The sequence below is a fragment of the Trachypithecus francoisi genome, unplaced genomic scaffold, assembly GCF_009764315.1.
Source record: "Trachypithecus francoisi isolate TF-2019V2 unplaced genomic scaffold, Tfra_2.0 Lachesis_group5, whole genome shotgun sequence".
In the NCBI taxonomy this organism is placed as follows: domain Eukaryota; kingdom Metazoa; phylum Chordata; class Mammalia; order Primates; family Cercopithecidae; genus Trachypithecus; species Trachypithecus francoisi.
In genome coordinates, this window is record NW_022681470.1 from 91381208 (window position 1) to 91406408 (window position 25201).

At 50.1% G+C, this 25201-nt stretch overlaps 1 protein-coding gene across 2 annotated transcripts in view; it reads right to left on the reverse strand.

The window, feature by feature from the left end:
* KIRREL1 (kirre like nephrin family adhesion molecule 1) overlaps positions 1-25201 on the reverse strand; it is a 110612-nt gene that overhangs the window by 22877 nt on the left and 62534 nt on the right. For both annotated transcript variants that reach the window (XM_033196307.1, XM_033196306.1), the window contains exon 2: positions 1059-1208. In XM_033196307.1, the coding sequence (XP_033052198.1) occupies positions 1059-1208 (150 nt within the window). The remainder of the gene's footprint in view (positions 1-1058; positions 1209-25201) is intronic.

A 25201-nucleotide genomic window follows, 5' to 3' on the forward strand; every position in this document is an offset into this window, starting at 1 on the left:
TCTAACTCTCTCTCCCAGTTTCTTTCTCTTTCTATCATCGATAGATCTACCAGACCCATCTCTTTCCCTTCTATGGATTGCTCTACACAGACAAATTTCCCCTACCTGTACTAACACATAGAACTCACAGCAAATAATCTCAACTCCCTCAACAACAATAAGAATAAAAATATACAGCCCATCCCCCACACCCATACTTACTTCATTACAGTTCTTTAAAGCTAAAACGTGTTTTTACAAATCTCTTCTCCCATTTGGCTCAAAACTCACAAATGCACTTCTAAGGCAGACAGGCCTGCAACCACCATGCCTGTTTCACACATCAGTGAATGAAGGTCCAGAGAGGTGAAGTGGCTTTCCTAAGGTCACCCAGCTGGCAGGTGGTGGAGGCAGGACTAGAACCCAGGTGTCCACTCTGCCAGGCAGCCTTTCCAAGGGTCTCTTTACTTGCTTTAGAATATAGGAGGTTGGTTTTATTGTGTTTGACTGACTCATTATGTTTGCTTCAGCACCAGCTACATAGCCAGTTCTTAATAAAGGCTTGTTGAATGAATAAATAAATGAATGCTCAGGCTGATATTAAAATGAGTTTTTGGCCTCTGAGCAGACATCGCCTGGGCAGCGGGGAGGAGAGAGGCTGGAGCGGAGCCAGGCTGGCATGAGACACTTGCGGACACAGAAGTTGCCTGTGCCCTCTCCTACCCTTGCTGCAGACTCTGGAGTCTCCCAGCACCTCCTGCTAGATGACTGTCTGCCTGCAGCGCCCCTCACGGATCTGTGTCTGGTTGAAGCTATCTTATGTAAAGGTCTCTTGGTTTCCCTTGACCTCTCAGGCTTTGTACTGCCTTCCTCAAGTCAGTCCTCAGTGGCAGGAAAGGCAGAGCTGCAGGGTGGGAAAGCTATAGAGATGGAGCTCAGTAGCAGAGACAGAGGGGAGGCTGTGGCACAGAGAAGGGTGGTGAGGGAACTAAGAGATGGTGAGTCCAGGAGTCTATGCTGAAAGTGGGGAATGGCGGAGAAGATGGGATAGTTTGGATGTTGGGTAGCCAGCCACTCACCTTTGAGGCCCTGGCCCATGCCCAGGGCCAGTCCGTCCTTGGTCCATTGCACAATTCCAGAGTAGTTGAGCAGCACACAGGGGAGCACGGCCCGCTGTCCAGCCACCACCGTCTGGTCAGCCGGCTCCTGGCTGAAGCGGGTCTGGGTCCCTGCAAAGCCAAAGCTGGCACTAGGTAAGATGAGTAAGGAGAGGGGCTCCTCTAAGAGGTCCCGCTCCCCATGCAGGAGGAGGGAGGGAGAGAGCCTCCAGTTGGGGATGGGGACTCTCTGGTCCCTGCCCCCCTTCAGCCTCAACCCCTTTGTTCTAAGATGCCAAGTCCTCATCTTTTATTCCTTCCTCCCTTTAAGGCCCATGGGAATGGAGTTCAGGAGCGGAAGTGCTCAGCAATCACACAGAAAACGGTGCACTGTTATATAAAGGCCTTAGAAATGGGCCTAGTCCAACCCTCTCATTTTACAGAGAAGGACCCTGAGTTCCAGGGAGAAAAGTAACTTACTCAAGGGCAAGTTAATGACAGAGCTGGGATTAGAACCTGAGCCCCTGTGTCCAGGTCCTGGCCGTTCCTCTACTACCCACTGCACCAGCCCACCCCCACATTAATGACTCCTGTTTAGACATGTGACATGTGAGCTGATGGGAGCCAATGTGAACCAACACACACGTGCAACTATGCCAGGTCCAATTCCTCCATGAAAACACCAGGGTAGATACTACGGAGCCGGCATGTCCACATGTGCGTATGGAAGCTTCCTGGGTGGAAAGTGTATCCAAAACAAAGTAGCTCTGAACCCACTTCTTGGCACATGTGCCCTGCTCCGTGTGTTCATCCTTTGCTCCCAAGTGCAGGGGGCCCTGAGTGTGTACACATGAACACACCTGCACACACCCTGCCTCCCTCACCGTGGGAGCTGAGCAGCCACGTGACTTTGTTCCACTCTCCCTCCGGCTGTGGGAGCTACACATGGCTGCCCGGCTGGCAGCTCGGCCGGGAGCATTTGATTAGAGAACTGCAGAGTAATTGCCTTTAATTGTGGAGCCTAAATGGAGCAGGGAATTGCATTGCGGGTTTTTTCTCCCCCACCACTCCCACCCACCGGTTCCAACCAGCACTGGTCGGCCCCAGTGGTGGGGCAGGCCTAGGCTCCTTGCAGAGCTATGTGAGCTATGGGGCTCAGCTTCCTTTGCCAGGTTGTGGGGAAAAAAGAAGGGGGACAAGGGAGTGACTGGAGGACAGCAAAGGAGAGTTCTGGGACTTCCTTGCCATGCTCCCAACCTGTCACACCAGGTAACTGAAATCAGCTCTCCCCAAAAGTCACAGCCTCCTCCTTCTTCTTTCCTTCCACAGCTCATGAACCTGCACAGAGGCCACAATCCCCAAATCTGACCTTTTCCTAACACAGCTTTCTAAAATTTCTCTGACCCATCATCCCTCCTGTGTGTAAGCAAACTTAACTCACCCCTCCCCACTCCAAGATCTCCCTCTAAGCCCCCATAGAAGTGGGATCCTAGTCTCGTCTCCTCCCTTCCTTTTTCTTCACCAGTCTCATTTCTCCTTTTCTTCCCAAACCTGCTGTACATGTCCCTCTTCCAGGAAGCCCTTCTAGCCCCATTCCTTGGCCTCTTGAGCAAATGTAACCAGTCTCATCACTCAGCTGCTGTCATCACTATGTACAGGGTTTCCTGTCTCAAATGATCAGGGGTTATGCCCAGGATTTTGTTTGTCACAGGAGAGAGGGCAGCTGGTAAGTGAGGGCATCTGCCCTATCTGTTCCAGCAGAATGGGAACATATCTTCTAAGGCAGAGGGCCAAGCTCTCTCCTCCATCTGAATCTCCCTGAACATCCTACATCCATCACCATTGGTTGTTGCACACAAAGGGGTCTGAAAAAGAGGTGGCCGGGGCCTAGAGTGGACTGATAACCTGATCTAGCATGAGACAGACCCTTTACTCTTGATTAAGTGTGCAAATTTAGCTCTTTGGGTCTGCAGGGGCCAGCATGTTAGAAATAGGGTCTTCCATACTCCATGAGTGGCTCCTCAAATCTGCTGACCTGATCTCTCATTCATGTTTTCTAAAAGATATTCCCTTTCGAGAGATCAGGGTGGCAGGTGCTGAGATCCTGGGGGAGGGGTGGGTCAGGTGAGCAGCCAACATTATTAATTCAAGCATTGCCCTCATTATTATTCAAATTTATTCATATCCTTGCGCATTTCTCTAGTGCAGCTACATGCTGCAAACTCTCCACACTCACATTTCTCCTTCCCATGGCCCCCGGAGCCCAAGTCAAGGGCTTAAGAGTGGGGTTGCTGGTGAGCCCTGGCTCAGAGGTGGAATTTATATGCATAGCTTTCCTGCATGGAGCCTGGACACCCTGGTCTCTCGCTGAAGTCTCTCAAGGACAGTGAGCAGCTGGCTCCTTGTCCACTTGGAATGAAGAGGAAGCTGACCCTGCAGCAAGATGGAGATGGGAAGCACTTGAAGTACGAATCGGGAGACTGCGGTCTTGTGGAGGTGAGGAGTGGTGTGACCTTGGGCATGTCAATTCCTCATCCGGGCCCCCACTTGCTCACCTGTACAATGACAAGCCTGGACGAGGAGCGCCAAATCCCTCTGTGCACAAATACTAAGAGTATAGGTTTAGGAGACAGACCATGGTTTACATATTGCCTATGTGGCTTCCTCACCCAGTGACCTTGGCCAAGTTACTTGCTAAGCTTCATTTTCCTCCCTGGTAAACTGGGGAATGTTAATGTCTATTTCTGGATTGCCGTCAAAGTCAAATGAGATGAGGTGTATATTATGCTCGGTACAGTCCCTTGCCTATACGCACTAAATGGCAGCTATGATCATTATTTCTCCTGAGCAGTTAGACAGTTAGAGGGACAACTCGAAACCAGAACAGGAAAATGACAAAGAAGTTGGTATCTGACTTTCTGGGAGTTTTGAAGTTTCCTCTTGGTTTAGGTCTGACTAAAGCAATTCAGTCCAGACACAGGGGGATGGAAGTAATAACCCTGCAGAGTCCAGAAAGAGGGGGAAGTAAAGACATCTCGGGAATTTAATTCGATGGAAAGGTGGCCTAGATGCTGAGCCTACTAAAGCCACAGGCAATGTTTTCTGGTCCCAACATAGCCCCTGCAGCCAACACAGAATCCCAAATAGAGTTCAGATGCCCCTGGGTTATGCCGATCTGGCTTATGATTACGGGAATGCCCCAAGTCTGCCCTCACCAAGTGCTGTTCTCTCTGATCTGTACACATTAGGCCTTTGTCACCTCTTTAAGCCCTTGCACAGGCCTTTCCCTGGGGAGGACATTGCTCCCCTGCTCCCTCGGGATTGAAACAGTCACCTCCTCTGGGAAGTCTCCCGTGACTTTCGTGTAGACCCTCAAGGCCTTCCTACTCACGTCTCACTTCTGCTGTAGTAGGACCCATACTGCACTGGCCTCCCCGTTCCTGCTGGGCCCCAGGGGCGGCTCCAGGAGTCTGGACCATGTCACTCATAGTCAAGCCCATCACCAGGTGCAGGGCCTGCTGCCCGGCGCACTACAGGTGTTCCAAATATGTCTGTTGACTGAGGGAGTGAGAGTGAGCAAATTCGAGTCCACGGTCCTGCCTGTGAAACCACCATCCAGGAAAGGAGGCAGAGCATGCCCCTGACCCCAGGGGAGGCGCACAGACTTCCACAGAGGCAGAGACAGGCCCAGCTAGTGAAGGGGACAGCACCCTCCTCCCAGCAAGAGGAGGAACAATGCTGGGTGGAACTTGGAGTCGGTCCTGGGAAACTCCCTGAAAAAGAAAACATGGAGCAGAGAAGGGAAGGGCAAGGGAAACAGGCTCTGGACGGTCCTGACATTTGGTGGTGGCGAGGGGATGTGGGAGAGCAGAGGAAGCCTAGAAAGTGAGCAGTGAGGTGCAGGCCTCAGACAGGGCATGGCTGCTCAGTTAGCAGGAAGGGGAGAGGGGACCCAGTAGCATTACAATGTAAAAGGGGGATGAGGTGTTGGTTTGCCCTTGAGTGTCAAGAAGCCACCAAGAACCCAAGACAAGTGGCCTAGCAAGTAGCACAGGCACACATCCGTGTGCACACCTGCCTCTCAGGTTCTGGTTGCCTGGCCGTCCATCATCCATGCCACAGAGCAGAGCCTGCCCTGGACTGGGGGTGGCATTTCAATCCCGTTCCTATGCCTGCGCCCCCTTCCAGGAAATAAAACCAGTGCCAAACAGAAACACAAGGAAACTGCTCTATGTGGGGTGGGGAGGTGGCCTCGGGGGCCTGGTGGGAGGGGAACCAGGAAGGTCCTGACCACCGACATAAAGTGAAAACAGACCATTGCTGGGTCAAATCCTGGCAGCTCCAGTCTGGGGCCATCCAGTGAGATTCCATGCGTATGTTTTAAGTGTATTCCCACCTGCTTTGATCTTGCTCCCTCCCTGCCTTCAGACACCATCACAGCTGTGGTGAGCTCTTAAGCAGTCATTGTGAAGACAGCCAGAGAAAAACTGAGCAGCACACTGGTGTGCCAGGGCACGCACACTCACACATACTCACACGCACCCACACGTACCCAGAAGGCTGACAGAGGCGCAGACAACGCTAAGAAACAGAGACAAAGACAGACACCCACACAGAGGCAGAGGGAGAGCGAGGAGGGAAAGGAGACTAGAGTGAGAAGGGAAGAGGAGAGCTCAGTGGGAAAGAGCCCAGGGTGGAAAAGACGCAGGCCGACAGAAATCCAGAGAAAAAAGCACCAGGAGGAGCCAGTGAGACAAAGACACCCATGGAGTAATAGAGACCCAAGGCAAAGCAAGGGGGAAGGAAGACAGAGAGACGGAGACCAGGAGAAAGACAGAGGTGGGAGGGGAGATGGGGGCCCTGGCAGCACCCCATCTCCTGCCCCAGGGTTGGACACTCCATTTTTCTCACCAGGATAGGAAATTACAAGGAGGCTCAGCCAGGGTTTGCAGGCAGGTGGATAGCCTAATTAGGTGGAGGAGATCAGAGCCTTGAGGGGTGAGAGAAGCACAGAGGGACACTGGGGAGAAATTGGGAGAGCAATAGGGAACTTGGCATGGCAGTTCTGTGCTTCTTCCCCAGACGAGGAGAGGTGAGAGAAGAGAGAACCCCAGTCGTCCACCAGCTTCCTCTCTGCCTCTGTCTCAGACATCTGTCCTTTCAGGTTAGCCCACAACCCCCACCACCCGCACCCTACAGGGCAAAGCTCCTCTAGCCTCAGACTGGGAATCATTTCCTCCCTATTCTCCTACTGCATTGTTGGGGCCTCTGGTTATAACACTTTGTCACAGCCTGCCGCCTGCCTTGGATTAAAAGTTACTCGTATGTGTGTGTTTCTGTCTCCCCCCCACTCCTGGGAGCCCCTGGATAACAGAGATGCTTTGACTTACCTTCCTTGACCCTTCAACCCCAGCAATGTTCCTTAATAATAAACACTCCCAATTATAAGATGCCAACTGTGTGCCAAGCACTGAGGCAGATGCCTTGTAGTCATTGTTTCTGCGTAAAAATCCACTATTATTAGCTCTATTTTATAGAAAAGGGAAATAAGGCTCAGGGTGCTTAAGGTACAGCTACTAAGTGGCAGAGATGGGATGTTGAACTCAGGTATTTTCTGTTACAGGGATATCCGGGATGTCTCTCCTGAATGGACGAGATTCACGACCTCTACCCGAAAGAGAACCATCAGTGACCCTAAGTTCTGCCCATATACCACTTCTGCTTCCTGCCCTACAGCTTAGACTCCCATCTTAACCCTGTTTACCTCCTGGGAGGCTGCACTCTTCAGGTCTGGGCTGGCCAGCACTCTATAGCCATGCAGGACCTGTCCCACATGCTGCCACCAACATAGAAGGCTTGGTCTAGATGCTCCTACAGAAAGGGAAGAGCGGTAGCCAAGGCTGGAATGACTCTCGACAGCATCCAGAGAGATTTTGGTGATTCATAAAGCACCAACCTTCAGGCCACCAGTGGCTACCAGCAGAAGTAGCCCCTGCTTATAAAGGGCCAATGACTGTTTTGTGCAGCTCACTGATCCACTGCCACTTTTATATACAAAAACCCAATGAGGTGGGCACAATTACTATCCTTAATAAAAAAAAAAAAAGATAAGGCTCAGGGACATTAAGAAACTTCCATCTAGTCACACAGCTAGTAAGTATCAGACAGAGCAGCCAGACCACTGGCTTCCTTGGAATGCCATCTCAGCAGCCTGGCCACTGTTGTCTTCTCTTGGAACCTCCCAGGTCAGATTCAGGTCACTGTGCAAAACCAGTCCCCAGGGGCCTCTCCACCTCCCCTTAATACTGTCCCCTCACCTGGAGCACTCTGCCTCTTAACACTGATCTTCCTGGGGCAACTATCCCTGTTCTCCAGCTCCCTGCTCCATCCTCATCACAGCACTGGAGTCCAGAGCCAGGCCAGTCTCTGTGTGTGAACACACTTCCTGCTTCTGTAAAGACCTGAGAGGACAATGAGGTCGAATCCCATTTTTGATGAAGAACTAGGAATTGACCTCTAAATCTATCCTAGAGAGGCTGGAAATGCTTAGATTCACACACACACACACACACACACACACACACGCACACGCACACACACACCATACACTTCTTATAGGGACACATGTACCATAACACACAAGCACACGCATTTACCAGCAAGCACATGAGTACACACACCCCTCCCACATTCAAGTACTTGTCTCTGCACCCATGGACGCCCGTCTGCTTCCGTGTCTTTGCACACGTGCCCTGATGGTCATGTTCCCAGAGCCTGGGCTGCCAGGCCAGCCCGGAACCAGAGAGGGAATGGGGCCAAGCACATGAGATGCCAGGGGACCAGGCGGCAGAAGGGGGGTGGTGGAGGACAGGCCCTGTCTCCCCGGATTTATCAAACGAGCAGTAATGAACCCCCTGGGCCAGAGCAGTCCCCACGCTCTCCACTCCAGATCGTGCTGCTGGTTCAAAGGGAAGCCTTTGATTCGCACCGACAGCTTTCAGATGGAACTAAATCTCTCCACACTCCACTCTCCCTCCCTCTCTGCTCTCACATCTTGGCTCTCTCCACCCCCACAGGACTCTTTTCCCCCCTACCCCAGTCATTCCCTTCTCGCTCTCTGAAAAATACAACAGCCGCTGGGCGCGGTGGCTCAAGCCTGTAATCCCAGCACTTTGGGAGGCCGAGACGGGCGGATCACGAGGTCAGGAGATCGAGACCATCCTGGCTAACATGGTGAAACCCCGTCTCTACTAAAAAAAAAATACAAAAAACTAGCCGGGCGAGGTGGCGGGCGCCTGTAGTCCCAGCTACTTGGGAGGCTGAGGCAGGAGAATGGCATAAACCTGGGAGGCGGAGCTTGTAGTGAGCTGAGATCCGGCCACTGCACTCCAGCCTGGGCGACAGAGCAAGACGCCGTCTCAAAAAAAAAAAAAAAGAAAAATACAACAGCCAGAGAGGTCCCCTCACATTGGGTTCCCTCATAAAAAAGAGGATTTCAATTCTCTAGACTGGGCCGCCGAAAGGGGAAGGAGAGAAGAAAGGAGAGATTGGCACTTCTGATAGAGGAGGAGAGAAGGCAAGAAGGAGAGAGGAAGGGAGGGGAGTGCTGGGCTGGGGCTAGGCAGGGTGAGGACAGGCCCAGAGAAAGAAACCTGGCAAGGGTCACGGAGGCAGGAGAGGCTCCCCATAGTAAAGCTCTGTGCCTGCCCAGCTACTGCGGATGAGGGGTCTGGGTCTGTTGATTTTGCCTTATACACAGCCCAGCCCGGAATCCTAAAATGTCAAATTTTGATGTGACGACTTTAGAGAATCTTAACGCCCTCCTTTGACAGATGAGGCATCAGAGGTCAGAAAACTCCACTGCCTTGCTCTCAATGGATAATCTCAGAGGAATGACTATGCGTAGATGTCAGGTGATATGGGCATCAGACGAAGACAGGGAAATGACAAACGGCATTCCCCAAAGACAAGTTTCCAAACATTTAAGGACTATTATCACCTCCTCTCTCTGCCACCAAAGCACTCTGGCTTCATTTCACAGTTTGCAGTGAAAAAGACACTGAACAGTAGGAGCCTCAAATGCCCAGACTGGATCCACCTTTGCCGTCTTCCCACTGCTGGTCCTTTCTCGTCCCAGGAAGCCGAAGCCATGGGGAGAAGAATCAATCTCTCCCCCCTCACCCAAAGCAGCTTGGCCACCGCCTCCCTGATGTCCATCGCTAAGGCTGGGGGTATGGTAGGGACAGCCATAGGGGAATCTTTCCAGGGACCAGATGGGATTTTACAAGTGGCCATGGTCTGGCCTGGTTTCCTTGCATCTGAGCAGACCACAGAGGCCAGCTGCAGCGGCTGGCTGGAGGGGCTGGCGGGTGCTCACAGTGACAGGGCAAGAAAGTTTACTGTTCTGGGCCCTTAGAGTAGTCACCCCAAGAGGCAGGAACAGAGTCCTGAAAAATGCAAGGGGGATCAGCTCAGCATAGCCCTGCCAGGAAGGGACAAAAGTACTCTAAGCCAGAAGTTAGGAGATGTGGGCTTGTCTGGTCCTGGCTCTGCCACCAACTTGCTGTTTGACTTGGAGAGATCACTTCACTTATTTGAGTCTCAGACTCCTTAGCCTGTAAAAGGGAGAAGATTCACTTGGCCTCCAAGAGCCTTCCCATCTCTAATGTCCTCGGATCGCACCCTGGCCTCCTGCTGTCCTGGGGCCTCAGTCAAACCTTGAGGACACTTAAGGACTCAGCACCGACTGCTGGGAGGAACTAGTGTACCTGGGCCCATCTTGGCATTCCCTGGGGGGTTTCCTCCCTCATCCTGCAGGTCTGTGGAGAGAGGTCTGTGGGTTTGTGTCACTAAGACAGAGGCTGAGGACCCAGATGAGGTATCCAGCATAGGAAAAGAGAGGCCGTCCTTTCTTTTCTCATTAGAAGCTCCCATCAGAATTTCTCACATCCCTTCCAATAGGCTCATGGTGGTGCATAGAGGATAGAGGTCAGGCAGGCTGGGGTCCCTGAAGCGACCTGCTAGCCCACACCCACTCACAGGACTTTGAGCTCTACATGGAAAAGGCTGGCAGTGGTGGCTCGAAACACTCCCACCTGCCCTATTTGAACCTCCAGCTCAGGGCACCTGGGCCAGACCTAGTAGGGCAGCTCTATGCAAATGTGTCTTGGCAGGGGCTCCTGAGAATGTTTTATGGGATGGACAATGGCATGGGGAGCCTAAATGTGTTGGCTATAGCAGGTATGGCTGACAGGTGGGAGCAGAAAGGAGGTGGCGGGACTGGTGGATAGTTCTGCGAAAACCTGAATTTCAATCTGGCTTTAGTGGGCAAGGAAATGGACGTGGGGGAGACAGGAGGCAGGTGGCAGGCAGGGACTTAGTTCAGACAGGAGGCTAAGAGGAAAGAGAGCAAAAGACAGAGCGGGAAGGAGGCAAGAGAGCAGAAACTAGGCCAGGGCCAGGGAAGGCTGCAAGAGATGGAGAAAGGCATCAGAAGCTGGGGTGGGAAAGTAGAAAGGGAGGGGGAGCCTCTGTCCTCCCCATGCAGGCCCTGCACCTGCCTCCCCGACCTACAGGAGCATATGGAGGCAGGATCCAAGACTTAGATTTCCAGCAATCCCCAGGGTCCACACAGTGGGAGGGAGGAAACCGAGACACAGGACATTGAAGGAGATGCCTCAATGTGCAAAGGCATACTGGGAAGAGAAAAAGGATGAGAAGAGTCATAGGTAGAAATAGAGAGCAAAGGAAATAAAAGAGAAAGCTAGTTGTGGGAAAAGTAAGCAAGAGGCTGTTAAAGATGGTTTTAAGGTCAGGTAAGGAAGAAAGGTTCTAAGAGGACACTACGGTGTGAAAGAAACAGAGGACAGGACAGAGAGACAAGCAAGGGGAAGAGAAGAGAACTGAATTAGAATGATGACTGCAGGTGGATGGGAAAGGCCTTGATGGTCACCACTCCAACATTCTTTATTTTGAAGGAGCTGAGGGTCAGTAAGGGAGGGAGGTATGTGGGGTGGGCATGTCTCCAAATTCCTGGTGGCTTTGGCACTAGCCTCACAATGACAGAGGGCTCCTCTCTAGAGGCAGGGCACACCCCAGAGCCTACTCTTCCTGCCCTGATGGTGAGGCAAGAAGAGGCTCTTCCTGGAAACCCTCCTTCACTGAAAGAAGAAAAAAAAGGGTGATGAGAGAGGAGTTGGAGAAGAGAAAGTTGGGAAATTTGATTAAAAATGAGAAGTGAGAATCAAGAAAACAAAAGGAGACCATCTGGGAGAGGAAAATGAGAAAGAAGGTAAGAAGGACAGAAGAGCAAGAGAGAAGAAACTGGAGAAGGCTGAGGGGAAAGAGTACGGGTGGCAGAGGCAGTGGGGTGCCACAGGCAGAAATCCGGGTTGCAATTCCCACCCTCTGGCCTCATCTTAAGGTCTTCAGCTTCCAGGTCAAAGAAAAGGAGTAAAGTCTTTGGGAAATGGAAGGGAGCTTTGAAAGGATTAGCCAAGGAGGGAGAGAAGAGAATGAGGTGGGCTATATATGTGGTAACACAGAAGGCAACAGAGGACAGGGCCTTTGTGTCTCCCCACAAACCAAGGCTGGCTCACAGCTCACCACCCTCGCCCAGGCGTCCTCAAGGGGCTCTCTAACCTCACCCTCTTAGAAGAGAGGTCAATCAGTTACTCCTTCATCTCCTGCCATCTTGCCTTCTCCTGGGCAGGCACAAAATTTTTCCTGAGGTCTAACCCCATGTCCTTCTTTTATGTAAAATCCAACCCCTCTGGGTACGACACCTCCCTACAGGCTCCATAATTAAGGAAAGTGTAAGTTCTGCTCTGAAAACCTCCCACTGCTTGCTTCAACATTCTTAGTTACCACTGTTACCAACAGAGCTTCTAAGCACAATCTGAGAAGAGTCAGAATGGTGCCTGGGTCCCCGCAACAGACTGGAAGCCCAGGAAGAAATGCAGGCTGGTCCTAGACCCTCTCTAGAGGTCTTCTGGCACTTTTAGGAACAGTCTCCTGAATAAACAGCCTTGACTCAGAAATCCACAAAGGGTTGGGCAACAGTAAGGAGGGCATTCTCTCCTTGACCCTGAAACCAAAAGAACTGGAAGTAAATCCAGATCTTCTGATACCAGGCAAGCGCTCTGAAGGACATCTCTCTCTTTCTAATTTTAACAAGCTTTATTACATTTCTATGCCCCCTCACCTCCCATCCCCCAACTCTTGCCCCTCTTTCCCGCCTCAAAATTTAAAAAAAAAAAAAAAAAAGACCAACAGGTTTAGGTGTTAGACATTATTCTCCTTCCAGGGGCTAGAACCCATTGCCACAGATGACTTGTAGATTTCTCTAGCATTTCCAGATGGACCATCTGAGTCTACGAGCCAGGTGAGCAACTAATACGGGAAGGTGCGGGGCTCTGATGAATGCTCTAGACATCCATCCTCCCTGGCTCTCCGCTAGTGCCTCTAAGAAAGGCTGGCTTGGCAGACACTAGACATGCCCATAACACAGGTGTGTCCCCAGACCCCATCACTGCACCTTCCATACAAGCCCTAGGATACACATTAGCAGTTGTAGATCCCAAGGAATAGATATTGTTATTTACATAATAATTGTCTAATAGCACATAGCAGAGGCTTTCCATCACTAGAGGTATTCAAGATAAGGCTGGATGGCCACCTGACAGCAATGCTCCAGAGGGTTCTAGGTAATATTTAAGATTCCTTCCAACTCTGGTGCTTTAGCATTCTATTTACACACCATATATTTTCTTCTTACTTGGGACTTACACCCATCAAATAATTTGTAACAGGTCAATTAGGGTGGACTCGAAGTTTAAAGGAAGGAATTCTTTAAACAGGGCCATCTGAAGTGTAAATAACAGGTCAAAAAACAGTCTAGGATGGAAGTCAAAGGAATAAGTAAAACCTTTTCCCCATGTTGGTTAACCATGATGCCAAAGACATGGTAATGGGACTTGAACATAATCATATGGATTTAGACCTGGAGTTTAGTCTGCAGCTATACCTTATTCTATTCTGGCTCCTTTTCCAGATGAATAGATGGCAAACTTCTTGAGGCAATAAATGTAATCGTAGTCATGCATCATCCACGCACACCATAGGTGCTCAGTAAATGCTTATTGTTTGTTTATCTGAATTAAGGATGAATGTATAAACCACCATCCTCCAGGGAAAATAAACTCAATTCAATACACATTTATTCATGTAATAAATGCTTATTGAATGCCTCACATACTGTGCACTGTCCTGGACCCTGGAATACCAAGGTAAACACGACAGACCTAGTCCTGCCATCATCCAGCTTCAAGTCCAGTAGACATCCTCAAGCACCAAGTCCATACAGTGTGACAGTGGCCATGATGGGGCAACATGGAGGAAAGTACCTGAGGTGCAGGAAGAAATCCTGTAGGAAGTGATGTCTATGACAAGCTCTGAGGGGTGAGTAGGAGTCTTCCTGGTAAGCAGAGAGAGAAGGGAGAAAAAACTGTCCTGGGAAGGCAGAGGGCATAGACAGCAGTGTGAAGTTGGGAAAGCGAGGCCTTTTAGGATCCTAGAAACAGTTCAGCCTGGCTGGTATATTGAGCACAACTCTCCTGGAAGCCAAACAGTGTGCTTGATGGGATGCGCAAGCTGGAAAATGGGAAGTTGCCTGCTCTCACATTCTATCAGGGGAGACAAATTAGTTAACAAATAATTAAGTGCTGAGAGACTCTACCAGTGTCATGCAGTAGTAGCCTATGCTGATGAGATGAAATCAGGGCCGACTTGGTGGGGGGCAATGATCTGGAACCAGTGCATCTGAATACTCCTGAGGACATGGACATGGGGGTCTTATTCCACTCAGGAGCTTACAGCCTTAATAGATGCTTGTTGAATGAATGTCTTAATTGATGTTTGTTGAATGAACAAACACGTTGCATTTTTTTTCATATCTGACTTCCAAACTCGTCTTCCCTTGGGCTGAGACTCATGTTGGCCTTTTATAGCTCTGGGTCCTTACTATAGCCTCGTAAGTTGGACATGGGTGGTCTTGCTTGGCACAGGGTAGGTGTTCAATAAATGCACATTTATCGGCAAGAATGGCATTCAGCCTTGAAGACAAGAAATATTTCAACAGCCAGAGAACTGGGGGAAAAGTATTTCAAACAAAGGGAACAGCATGAGCCAAGATACAGAAACATAAAAGTCCAGTGAGCAGTTAGAAGTGGCTGGGTTTCAGGCACATAAATAAATTGCTCGTAAATCAGGCATCTTTAAAAACCTAACACCTTCTCTTTCTGGACATTTCTCTGGCTCTGCACTCCAGAAACTTCTGGGCTATGGAGAGAGTGGACATAGACAAAGAAAGAGGTCCAGATTCAGAAAGATGAAAGTGGAAGCTGTGGCACATCTAAGCTGCACAGGGCCATGTGTGTCAGCTGATAAGTTTTGGGGACAGGCTTGAGAAAAATCAGAAAAGGAAGAGGCTGTCTACGGTGATGTGAGTGTGTTTTGTATCTGCATGCAAGAGGGGACACATGTGTCCTTGTTTGCATTCACCTGTCTAGGTAAGCGTGCACGTGTTACCACACATCGACATACTGGTGTCAGTATACAGCCACCAAAAGGGAGAACGAGGCACTTTCTGCACATAAGCAGGACATGCTAGAGTTTTCCAATTAATCTCCATTAAAAATATTTCCTGCAAAGGCGCTCCTAGAATCCCCAGGTTGGGGTCATCTGGATCAATTCTGCGTAAAGTAAAAGCAGTTCCAACCGGCTGCTGAATCGATCCATCTAACTCGGTTCATTCTACACGTGCAAGGGGCACAGAATGTTAATTTGCGCAGGGAGCTGAGGAAGCCTGGAGTGGAGGCTCCACAATTAAGAGCTGTAGGAGCAGGTCTCAATATGGCAGCATTCAATAGGCAGAGGCTTGCATAGAGGAGGGAGCATCCAGAGGTAGAACGTCAGGGTTGATAACGCTGGAACTCTTGTTCTTCCCCTCTCTGCCTGGCTCAGTTTCCTTGTCAGGCAGAAAACAAATGCCCCAAGAACAGAGGAGACCAAGGAAGCCAAAACCACTCATCTTACCACTCTCAGAAATTTGCAGGGTATTGATGGGGGCAGGATTTTAGTGACCAGTTGCAAGACTGTGGTGTGGACACACAGACAGACTTTCTCTTTAGGGCATGCACACTAATGACTGTTCTTGGGACCCCAAAGCATGTGAACACCAGGGCAGCTCTGTGCCCTCATTTCCATGAAGGAGGCAAATATTTAGCAGAGAGAGCAACCTACTTGTCCACATGCCAGCCACTCCACCATCTCCTAGCAGACCTACATCCATCCACAGCCTGCGATGCAACCTTCAAATCCCTGTCCTCCAGGCAGTCTTCCCAGAGGGGCTGTAAAGGAGTATTCAGTTTCCTTTCCCATCCTACCAAAACCAGCCACCCTGAACTGTGCCTTCATCAGCCTCCCATGTGAGCCTGTCTCCGCTTTTCTACTCACCCCAAATTCTGCTGATCTGGGGGCACCCAACTCTGCTCACTTGTCTCTCTGTCCTGTGTCCGTACATCTCAGCCTCAGAACCACCCTAGATGCCAGAGGAAGGGCCAGAAGCATGTGACTGATGAAGGTGCCCACTAAAGCTTCACACAAAACTGCCTAGAGAGGAGCTGGATGCAGTTGTGGCAAAGAGGATACCCCGCATCCAGGTGAAGAGAAACGCTGAGAAAGCAGCCTGCCTCTTCCCTCACACTCTTTCACTCCATCTCTGATTCTTCCTTTCCCTTTTTGATCTCCCCGTGTTGCCCACCCCCAAGGAATAGGGAGGGGATCTCTCATCCCTCTGCCTCTGTTGTCCCTGGTCTCTGCAATAACCTAATGATTTCTCATTTAGTTGTCCAGGGCTGGATGCAGAAAGGCTTGTTTTGATTGCTTGTGACACCTATCTCACAACAAATTTAGCACCTCGTTTCCTGGACGAGGCAATATTCCTCCTCGATTATCTCCCAGCAAGAGGGACAGGGTGCCATGCATTCTAACGAGCAGCCTTTGCTTCCTGATATCAGAATCAATCAAGCTCACAGCCATCTGATGGATAGAAAGATGGGGGTTTAGGTTCTCAGGGGGGCACAGGAGGGCTCCAAGAACAAGGAAGAGGTAGAGGACGGAGCAGGGCACAGGGAAGCCTCCGAAAACCCATCCCTCAGTGGGTTTACGGGCAGAATTCTCTGAAATGGAAGGTGGGGACAGGAGCAGTTTAACCTCTGCTTCGGTAGTTTTGGAACTTCCTTCCCAAACCACTCCTGAAATGTGGGTATTTAATCCAGTCACCCCTTAAACTCGCCCTAAACTCTGGGCTAGGAGATAGCACTGGAGCCATGCTATTTCACCCTGGAATAAGATGAGAGCAGAAGAGACACTTCCCTGCTTCAAGTCCCCACTCCAGCATTCCTCAATACCTTGTATCCCATGGAAGTGGACTCTTCCTACAAAATCACTTGTTCCTGGCTGCGCTGCCAGGAAGAGCAGGAATTCTGAGGGATCTGCCCCATATGACTGATGAGGGGAGATGAAAAGAAATTTCTCCAGCCCAAGAAGCAAGCAGAGGCTGTTGGAGGGATGGGTTGGGAGTCTTCAGAAGGGAGTTAACAGAGAAGTAAGGCGCAGCAGAAAGGTGCAGCGAAGGGAGAACAGGCAGATTGAAGTAAGAGACCAGGGGACTTCTGGAAGGACATGGGAAAGGGATCAAAGGAAGAGAGACAGAGTAATAAGCAGAACTCAGCTAAAGACAGAAGGGTCCCATGCATGAAAGATAGAAGTGTGAGGGCCTTAAGCTGTGCTGGGCAATGGTAGAAGGGAAGGAGGGTGGGAATGGGTGCAAATGGCTCATCCTGGTGGCTATAGACAGGGAGATTGAGAAGGAGGGGCAAAGGTCAGAGACCCCAGAATGTGAGCTGTGAAACAGGACAGACATCATCAGAACTCTGCCCAGGAATGCAGGATGCAGACTCCCTGCTGGGAAAGGCTAAGGAGGAGCAGGGAGGAAAGGGGAAGGGGCTGATCACTAGGAGGGGTGGCAGATGGTCGCTGTCATTAAACGGATTCCAGTAAGTCCAGGAAGCCTTAGACAGCACAGACAAGCTTGGGTAAGCAGTGGGAGGAGAGAATTAAGAAGCACAGACTTGGAGGAAGGAACTTACACAGAAACCTCACACCAACCTGTATGTTTACATATAATCGAAACATATTCCCACTTCAACCCTAACCCCAAACAGTAACCCCGAACCCAACCTCCACCTCAACATGAATTCCAATCCAAACCTAATCCTAGCAATCACTCTAACCCCAAATCCTAACTGGAACATGAGCTCTTAAAGAGACACATCATCTCAAGTCCCCTCAGAGCCAGTTACAGCATAAGTGATCAATAGGTGCTTATTGAATAAATGAGAACATAATAAGCCAAACTTTACCTCTGTCCTTAACAGTAATCACTGCTTCAAGCCTGAGCCCCCACCCCTGCCTACCCCGACGCTTATACTGAGCACTAGTAAGTCCCACACCCCAGCTGAGTATTCCCTATCCTAATCCTAAAGGCCACTTTCCTAAACCCAATCTCATTTGGCCTAACTCTAATCCCAGTTTTTTTCTGCCCCCACCTCTGGATAGATGGGGATCCTCAGTTAGAATTCATCTAGGCAAACAAAGGTAGAGACAAACAAAAGTGTCAACTCAACCTGGAGGCCAAGCCAAGGGGGACATGTTGGCCCCTGAATTCTCAAGCTAATTGTGGACACTTACCCTTGTCTCTAACCCAGACACCCAGAGCTTTCTCCCCTACAACCCTATTCTTGTCCCAGGGGCTAGGTGCTAGAAGCTGGGGCTGAACATGGGTTTGAGGGCTGGGCCAAGGCTTTGAGGCTCCGGAAAAAGGGACTTGATGCTTTAGACAACAATAAGAATGAGTTAGATCTGAAGAGGCACGTTCTTGCAGAGAGAAATCTGATAGGGAGCAAGTGAAAAAACTCCAGTTTGGAAGGCAGAATGAAAATATCTTCCCATCCACAGCCCTGCCCCTGGGATCCCTTGCCCAGACACAGGGTGCAGGAGTGCTCCATCGGGTGCCCATGGGAAACACGCAGTGGGAAGGGTGCTGTGAAGGGTGTGGAACTGCTCTGGAGACACTTCCTATCTGCCCCACAACTCAGGAGCAGGGATCTCTCCCCTGGGCCCTGCCACTCCCTCTCTGCATCTCCAAAGAGCAAGGCCCTCCACATCTCTCAGGACATGTCGGCTGCGGCGTCTGGGAGAGGAGCTGAGTATTATGTTCTGTTCTTGCCGCAGCCAAATCTGATTATCAGGACGGGTGATGGATGATCTGGGTTTGGACCCCCAGCTCAGGAATGGGATGATGGAGCTGGCCTGTCACTCTCTCCCCAGGGGATGAAGCATCGGGTCCCAGATGTCGTCTGCAATGTGCATACCTAAGAGATGTCTCCCTAACCAAGATCCCTGAGGGACTGAAAATCCCTCTCTGGCTTCCAACTATTTCTTGATATAAAGACCTTCGAGCCTCAAAGTACCTGCACTAGTTCCTCGAGACCTGCAGAAAGCAGGATCAGAAACCTAGGTGTCAGAATCCCTAACCCTGGGTGAGACCCATTGCTTCTGGCTGGCTGCCAACATCCATGGGGGCCACTTTGAGGGAGGGGGTGGAAAAGCTTGCCTCAGCTCTTGGCTAGGGGCCTTCAGGCATTTCTCAGTGACAGCCATGGGCCTTGGAAGCCTGGGGCAGGGCAGGGAGGGAGGAGGGAGAGAGACAGCACAGAATAATAATGAAGGATTTTTAATAACTCGTCAGCTATGGTGTCAGCTGAACAGCAGTGGCGGTGCAACCCGTTGGGAAAACTTGGTGAGGAATTGTCTTCCTAGGAAGTGAGAGGAGTCAGAGAGGCTGAGGGCAGGGAGGAAGTGTCTTCCTCATCCCAGGCGCCTCAAAGCTTTGAGTCAGCATCCAGCTGGTGGTGCAGGACAAAGTGCAAACAGAATCACAGAACCCAAGGCTTGGCCCTCTGGGAGCTTCCACTCTGGCCAGACCCGCAGGCCACAGACGCAGCTGAAGACACAAGCAATCTATGAGGACATTACTGAGCACAGCCAAGCTGCCCCTCCGGAAAATCACAAGCCCCCAACTCACCCTGTGAAATCAATCAACTGGAAGGCAATTACATGCTTATCAAAGGGCTTCTCTCTTTACCTAATAATTCACCAAGGATTTGTTTGCAGTAGCAGTGTCATCAAAGAAGGTTAGAGAAAGCCCCTAGTGACTACCTTTTCAATGGCCTCGTTTTTCAGATAAGGACAATGAGGTCCAAAGACACTGCAGACAGTTGGTGGCAGAACCAGGACTGCTAGAAACTAGAAATCCAGGTCTTTTGGAAATTAATATGATTTTACCAACAAAACAGAATTTCCATGTACTTTTCAGGGAACTGATTGCTGCAAAGAGTGGAGTACCTGGGTACTCTGGCATTTCAAGGGCAACTGTCTTTTGAGTGAGAGCAATGGGGAAAACTGGGGTGACCCCAGAAAACTATTACACATCTTCTCTTTTCCTCAGATCATCCTAGGTGGTCTTCCTGGAAGCAGTGGCTATGGATATGAACTGACTAATGGAGAAATAGTTCCCAAGCCTTTAGGTGATGGTGAGAAAGAGCTCAGTGGCATGAATAGAGAGGAATATTCTATGTCTGTGAAAAGCCCTGGAGACAAATTTAAAAGACAGGAGTACATATCTTGTACACAAGTGAAGGCACAGGAGAGAAGACTGAGAAAGATTCCAGGTCTTAGGAAGTCAAGGGCCCTAAAGGGTTAGTGGCTCTGAGCAGACCACCAAAGACAAGGCAGGGGTTCCTTTCTGGGATAACAGAACGAGCTGGCTGGGATTTCCTGGAAGCTCTGGCATCCTGCAGAGACCATCCCACATGTCCCCAAACCCCAAATAAAGCTGAGTGGAGGTGTCAACCCTCAGCTCTCTTCATGTTAGGCCACAGTGCTGGGGACAGGGGACTCACATCTCTATCCTATCTACTCCCGAGAGTCCCCAAAAGCGGTAGCATCTCTGCACCTCAGGTCCTGGCACACAACAGGCACTTAATTAGGGTTTGATGAATGAATGAAGGAAGGAATGCTGGGGTCCTTCTAGGAGAAGATGAAAAAAGGATAAATGAAGGTTTGGAAGAAGGAGATGGGAGTGGCAAAGATGCCGGGATATGGCACCTCCATATCCTGGCAGAAGGCCAAGATTGAATGATTCCTTCCCCGTTTTAGAAGGAGAAACTAAGGCACCAAGGAGTAGGCACAAGTTCCACATGAGAAGCTCAGAAATGAAACCCAAGAGTCAGCCCCACAGCTCCACACCCAGGCTGCCAGCACCCCCGCCCAGCCAGCTGCTCTGGAAGATGTAAAGTGCTATCTAAACGTGATGCATTATTAACACTTTAGAAATCATATTTCACAGCCGCCCGGCTGGAGCTGGAAAATGAATTCTTCCTCCTACTCTCCAACAGGGGAATTATTGTTGGAGCCAAATGTGACAGCAGTGACATGTGACCAGGGCCAAGGGAGGGGTGGCTGAGGGCGAAGGCCATAGGTACACACCTGGGGCAGGTGCTGGGTGCTCCTCTTCTTCCTAGAGCCCCAACCAGGCAAGACAGCCAACCTGACCCCTGCCTCTCCCAGTCATGAGCATCAGCCTTCAGGGGCTCTTTGGCCTGCTCCCTCACCCCTAGACCCCTGTTGATCACTCCCCAGGTGCAGAACCTTGTCCTGCCCTGTGAGGAGGAATTGCAGATGGTGGTGGATGCTCCAGCCTGATGGGAAAGGCAAGTCCTTGGGAGACAGACACAAGGGCAGAAGATCTGTCATCACCACTGCAGGGGATTCTCGGGAGAGGAGGGTACAAAGCAGGATGGGGAAGGAGCGCCCTGGAAGGGAGCAAGTGGCCTCCAGGCAGGCCCAGAGGTGTGAAAGGGAATGGTGTTGACAAACAGGGACTGGTTTTGCCCATTTGGGTGAAAGGAAAGGAGTGGGCAGGATGAGGGGGGGCGAGGAGTATATCCCTGGCAGGGCAGAAGGGAGGAAGCAGGCAGTGAGCTGCATCCTGTCCTCACTGCAGACGCACCAGCCAGAGAGGGAAGGGGATGGGGTTGAGGGAGAGTCCTCCTTGCAAACACCAGTGCCTGCTCATGGGTAAGAAACCAGAAGGCCTCAGGTAGTAGATGTGGAAGAGGTAAAACTGCCAAAGTCACTGCTGTCCCCATGTGGGACCCCAACCCCAGGCCTTCCTGGAGGGTGCTGGGCTCCTGTCCTTATGCTCCATTGGCAGTGCAAGCACCTTGTAATTAGGCATGGGGAACAGATGAACCGATTTTCAATTAAAACCTTATCTACAGGGTGCATAGATATCAAGGCGGGTAGGTTTGATTCTTTTCTAAGCCAGCCTTCAATATTTGCAGTGCCTGGAAGGAGACGCAGGGAGGGCGCCCAGGCAGCCCTGGCGACATATAAATTCTGCTCATAATTACATGACTTTCAACACCACAAGATGCCAATAAAGCATTTGCAAGGCACACAAATTAACGACGTGTTGGCATTCCAGAGATGGCACTTGGATGGCCAGGGCACAGGAAGGGGGGCTGCCGCTCTTGCCCATGAGGTTGGGGAAACTGAGGCTACTGATACATAATTCTCCTGTTTCTTAACAAAGGTATCCCATATTCAGGTCCCCCAGACCTGCCAGCTTATCTCTCTTAAACCCCCTGCTCAGTGACAGCTGCAAAAGTAAAGGACTTAACCTGTGTTTCTTCCAGAAGGGAGTGGAGGGGGCCAGAGGGACCAAAGAGAGTAGAGCTGGCAAGATGCAAACAGCTGTTAGTGATGACAGGGAAAGTCAGGCTCTAGGAACTCTGGAGAGGCCACCTCCCCTTCCTTGGTTTAATCTCCTTCTGTGCTCCCACCTTCTTCAGGTGGGCCAAGAATAGGCTAGGCAACCCCAGGCTTCTTTGTTCTCATTCATTCATAGGGGAAGGCAGGCAGCAGAGTCACAAGTGCAGGTGCTTAGTGTCAATCAGGTGCCAGTGCAGCCTCTCTGAGTCCCAGTTTCATCCATAGTAAAATGGTGATTGATGGTGGATGGCCCAAAAAAGGGAGAAGCAAGAAAGCCCAAAGAAATGAGTTTGAAGATGCTTGGTGCCGTGCTCAATAAAAACGCACTCCCCCAGTTACCCCCCACCTCCACCTACAGTGTAGGTAGTAAATTTGTCAAGATCAAGAACTTCTATCTTCCCTGTCGCTCTCTTGTTTCAGTATCCCCCAGCACAGGTCTCTCTGCTGGAGTAGGTACTCGATAAAATAAATATTTGTTGAATTGAACAGAACTGAGGAAGACAGAATATGAGGGATTCTAATGACAATTTGGTAGAGGCAGGTTTTGCTAGAGAGGGCAACAGAAAACATATCAGCTGGTAATCAGAACTGGATCTGAACTCCAGCTCTGCTGCTTATTGCCAGGGAGACCATGGGTGAGGCACACGGCTGTAGGCCCTGTTCCCCGTCTGTAAAGTGAATGGTTGGACAGAAGACATGGAAGATGCCTTCCAAATCTCAAGATGGTGTGAGTTCTTTGAGGACAGCGAGAGGGCTTGGAGAACCATTTTGAGAAAATGTCCTGACAAGTTCCTGGCACAGGCATAGGTTGGCCATCAGCACTTTACTCAAAGCTCAGCATGCTGTTTGGGATAATAAAAAATTAAATAATAGTAATGATGATGCTTCCATAAATATCCACAGGCAACTTACTGGCAAGAAATTTTGTTTATATAACTTCTACGAAAGAGATCCCATCACGGTTAAGCAGCCTCCCCTTTGGTCCTGCCCTCACCACCCTCCGTCTCAACCCATCCCCACCACTTTCTTTTTTTTTTTTTTTTTGAGATGGAGTCTTGCTCTGTCACCCAGGCGGAATACAGTGGTACGATCTTGGCTCACTGCAACCTCCGCCTCCCAGCTTCAAGCGATTCTCTTGCCTCAGCCTCCTGAGTAGCTAGGATTACAGGCATGTACCACCACACCTGGCTAATTTTTGTATTTTTAGTAGATATGGGGTTTCACCAAGTTGGTCAGGCTGGTCTCGAACTCCTGACCTCGTGATCCACCCCCCCTCGGCCTCCCAAAGTACTGGGATTACAGGTGTGAGCCACTGCGCCTGGCCCATCCCCACCACTTTCTTGATTTCTTCTGTCCTGTGGTTCCAGCAAAAACTGGAAGAACTCTGAAACCTAAACAATTGATTCAGTTTGATTCCATTCTATTCTAACTAGCAAACAAGCACTGGGGACCTGCTCTGTGCCAGAGTTTATGCTGAGTGCCATAGAATAAGGGGGATTAATAAGGAATAGCTGTGTCCTTGAGGAATTTATATTAAATAGCTTCAGCTAAATATGAGGCTCAGGTCAACCATCAGCTGTGGTGTTTAGGAGAAAAATGATCAATTCCAACAATGGGAAAAGAGGAGAGAGTGAATCTGAGAAGGGTCTGTGTAAACGGCAAAATTAAGCCTCAAACCAGGAAATGTGGGAGTAAAGGGATTCTGGGCACAAAGAACAGAAAAGACATGGGCAGAGAAGCCTGTGGTGTGTCTGGGGAAGAGTCTGGTGTGGCTGAGTCACTGGGTATTTGTGGAAGGCCAGGGTTGTAAGGATTAAAAGTGATAATCCCCTTAAATACACTTGCAAGCTACTTGTGCATGGCAACCTTAAGATGCTGCATTTTTATTGTTTATGAAAGATAAGAAAGGACAGCTAGACTCTGACCAGATTGTGCCAGATCCTGAATGTCATTCATTCATTTATCCACTCAATATTTAATGCACCTTTACCCTACTGTGTGTCAGGGGCTGTGCTGGGGGATGGAGACAGGAAGTAGAATCCCACACGCCTCCTGCTCTCAAGGAACGTACAAGTGAGTACAGACTTACACACATAAACACAACACGCAGTTATAGGTGTGATATGGTTTGGAAGTTTGTCGCCTTCAAATCTCATGTGGAAATGTGATCCTCATTGTTGGAGGAGGGCCCAGTGGGAGGTGTTTGGGTAATGGGGGCAGATCACCATCTCCATGAATGATTTGGTGCTCTCCCCAGGGTAATGAGTGAGTTCTCTCTCTGTTAGTTCACACATGAGCTGGTTGTTGAAAGGAACTGGCACCTCCTCCTCTCTCTCTTGCTCCCTCTCTCGTCATGTGACACACCAGCTCCCCACTCTGCCTTCTGCCATGAGTAAAAGCTTCCTGAGGCCTCACCAGAAGCTGAGTGGATATTGGTGCCTGCAGAACGGTGAGCCAGATAAATCTCTCTCTCTTTTTTTTTGAAATGGAGTCTAGCTCTGTCGCCCAGGCTGGAGTGCAGTGGCGCCGTCTTGGCTCACTGCAAGCTCCGCCTCTCAGGTTCATGCCATTTTCCTGCCTCAGCCTCCAAAGTTGCTGGAACTACAGGGGCCCGCCATCACACCCGGCTAATTTTTTTTTTTTTTTTTGTATTTTTAGTAGAAACGGGTTTCACTGTGTTAGCCAGGATGGTCTTGATCTCCTGACATCGTGATCCGCCCGTCTCGGCCTCCCAAAGTGCTGAGATTACAGGCGTGAGCCACCGTGCCCTGCATAAATCTCTTTTCTTTATAAATTATCCAGCCCCCGGTATTCCTTTATAGCAACACAAAATGGACTAATACAAGGTACAATGATAGAAGTAAGGAAGCTTGGTGGTCAGGTAGGCTTCATAGAGAACATATTACTTAGACTAAGATTTGAAGTATAATAGGTGTTAACCAAGCAGATAAGGGGAATGTTGGGTGAGTTGGCTGGGAGCGGGGCAGTTCCTCCAGGCAGGAGATAAATGTTAGCAAGGGCTCAGGGGCCATGGATGTTTGTGGACTGCTGCATATGCAAGTGGCTCTGATTAGCTAGAGTTCAAGAGAAGAGAGGGAAGAGAGATGGGGCAATGGAGGTAGGTTGGGGCCAGATCATGTAGAGTTTTATACGCTGGATCAGGAGTT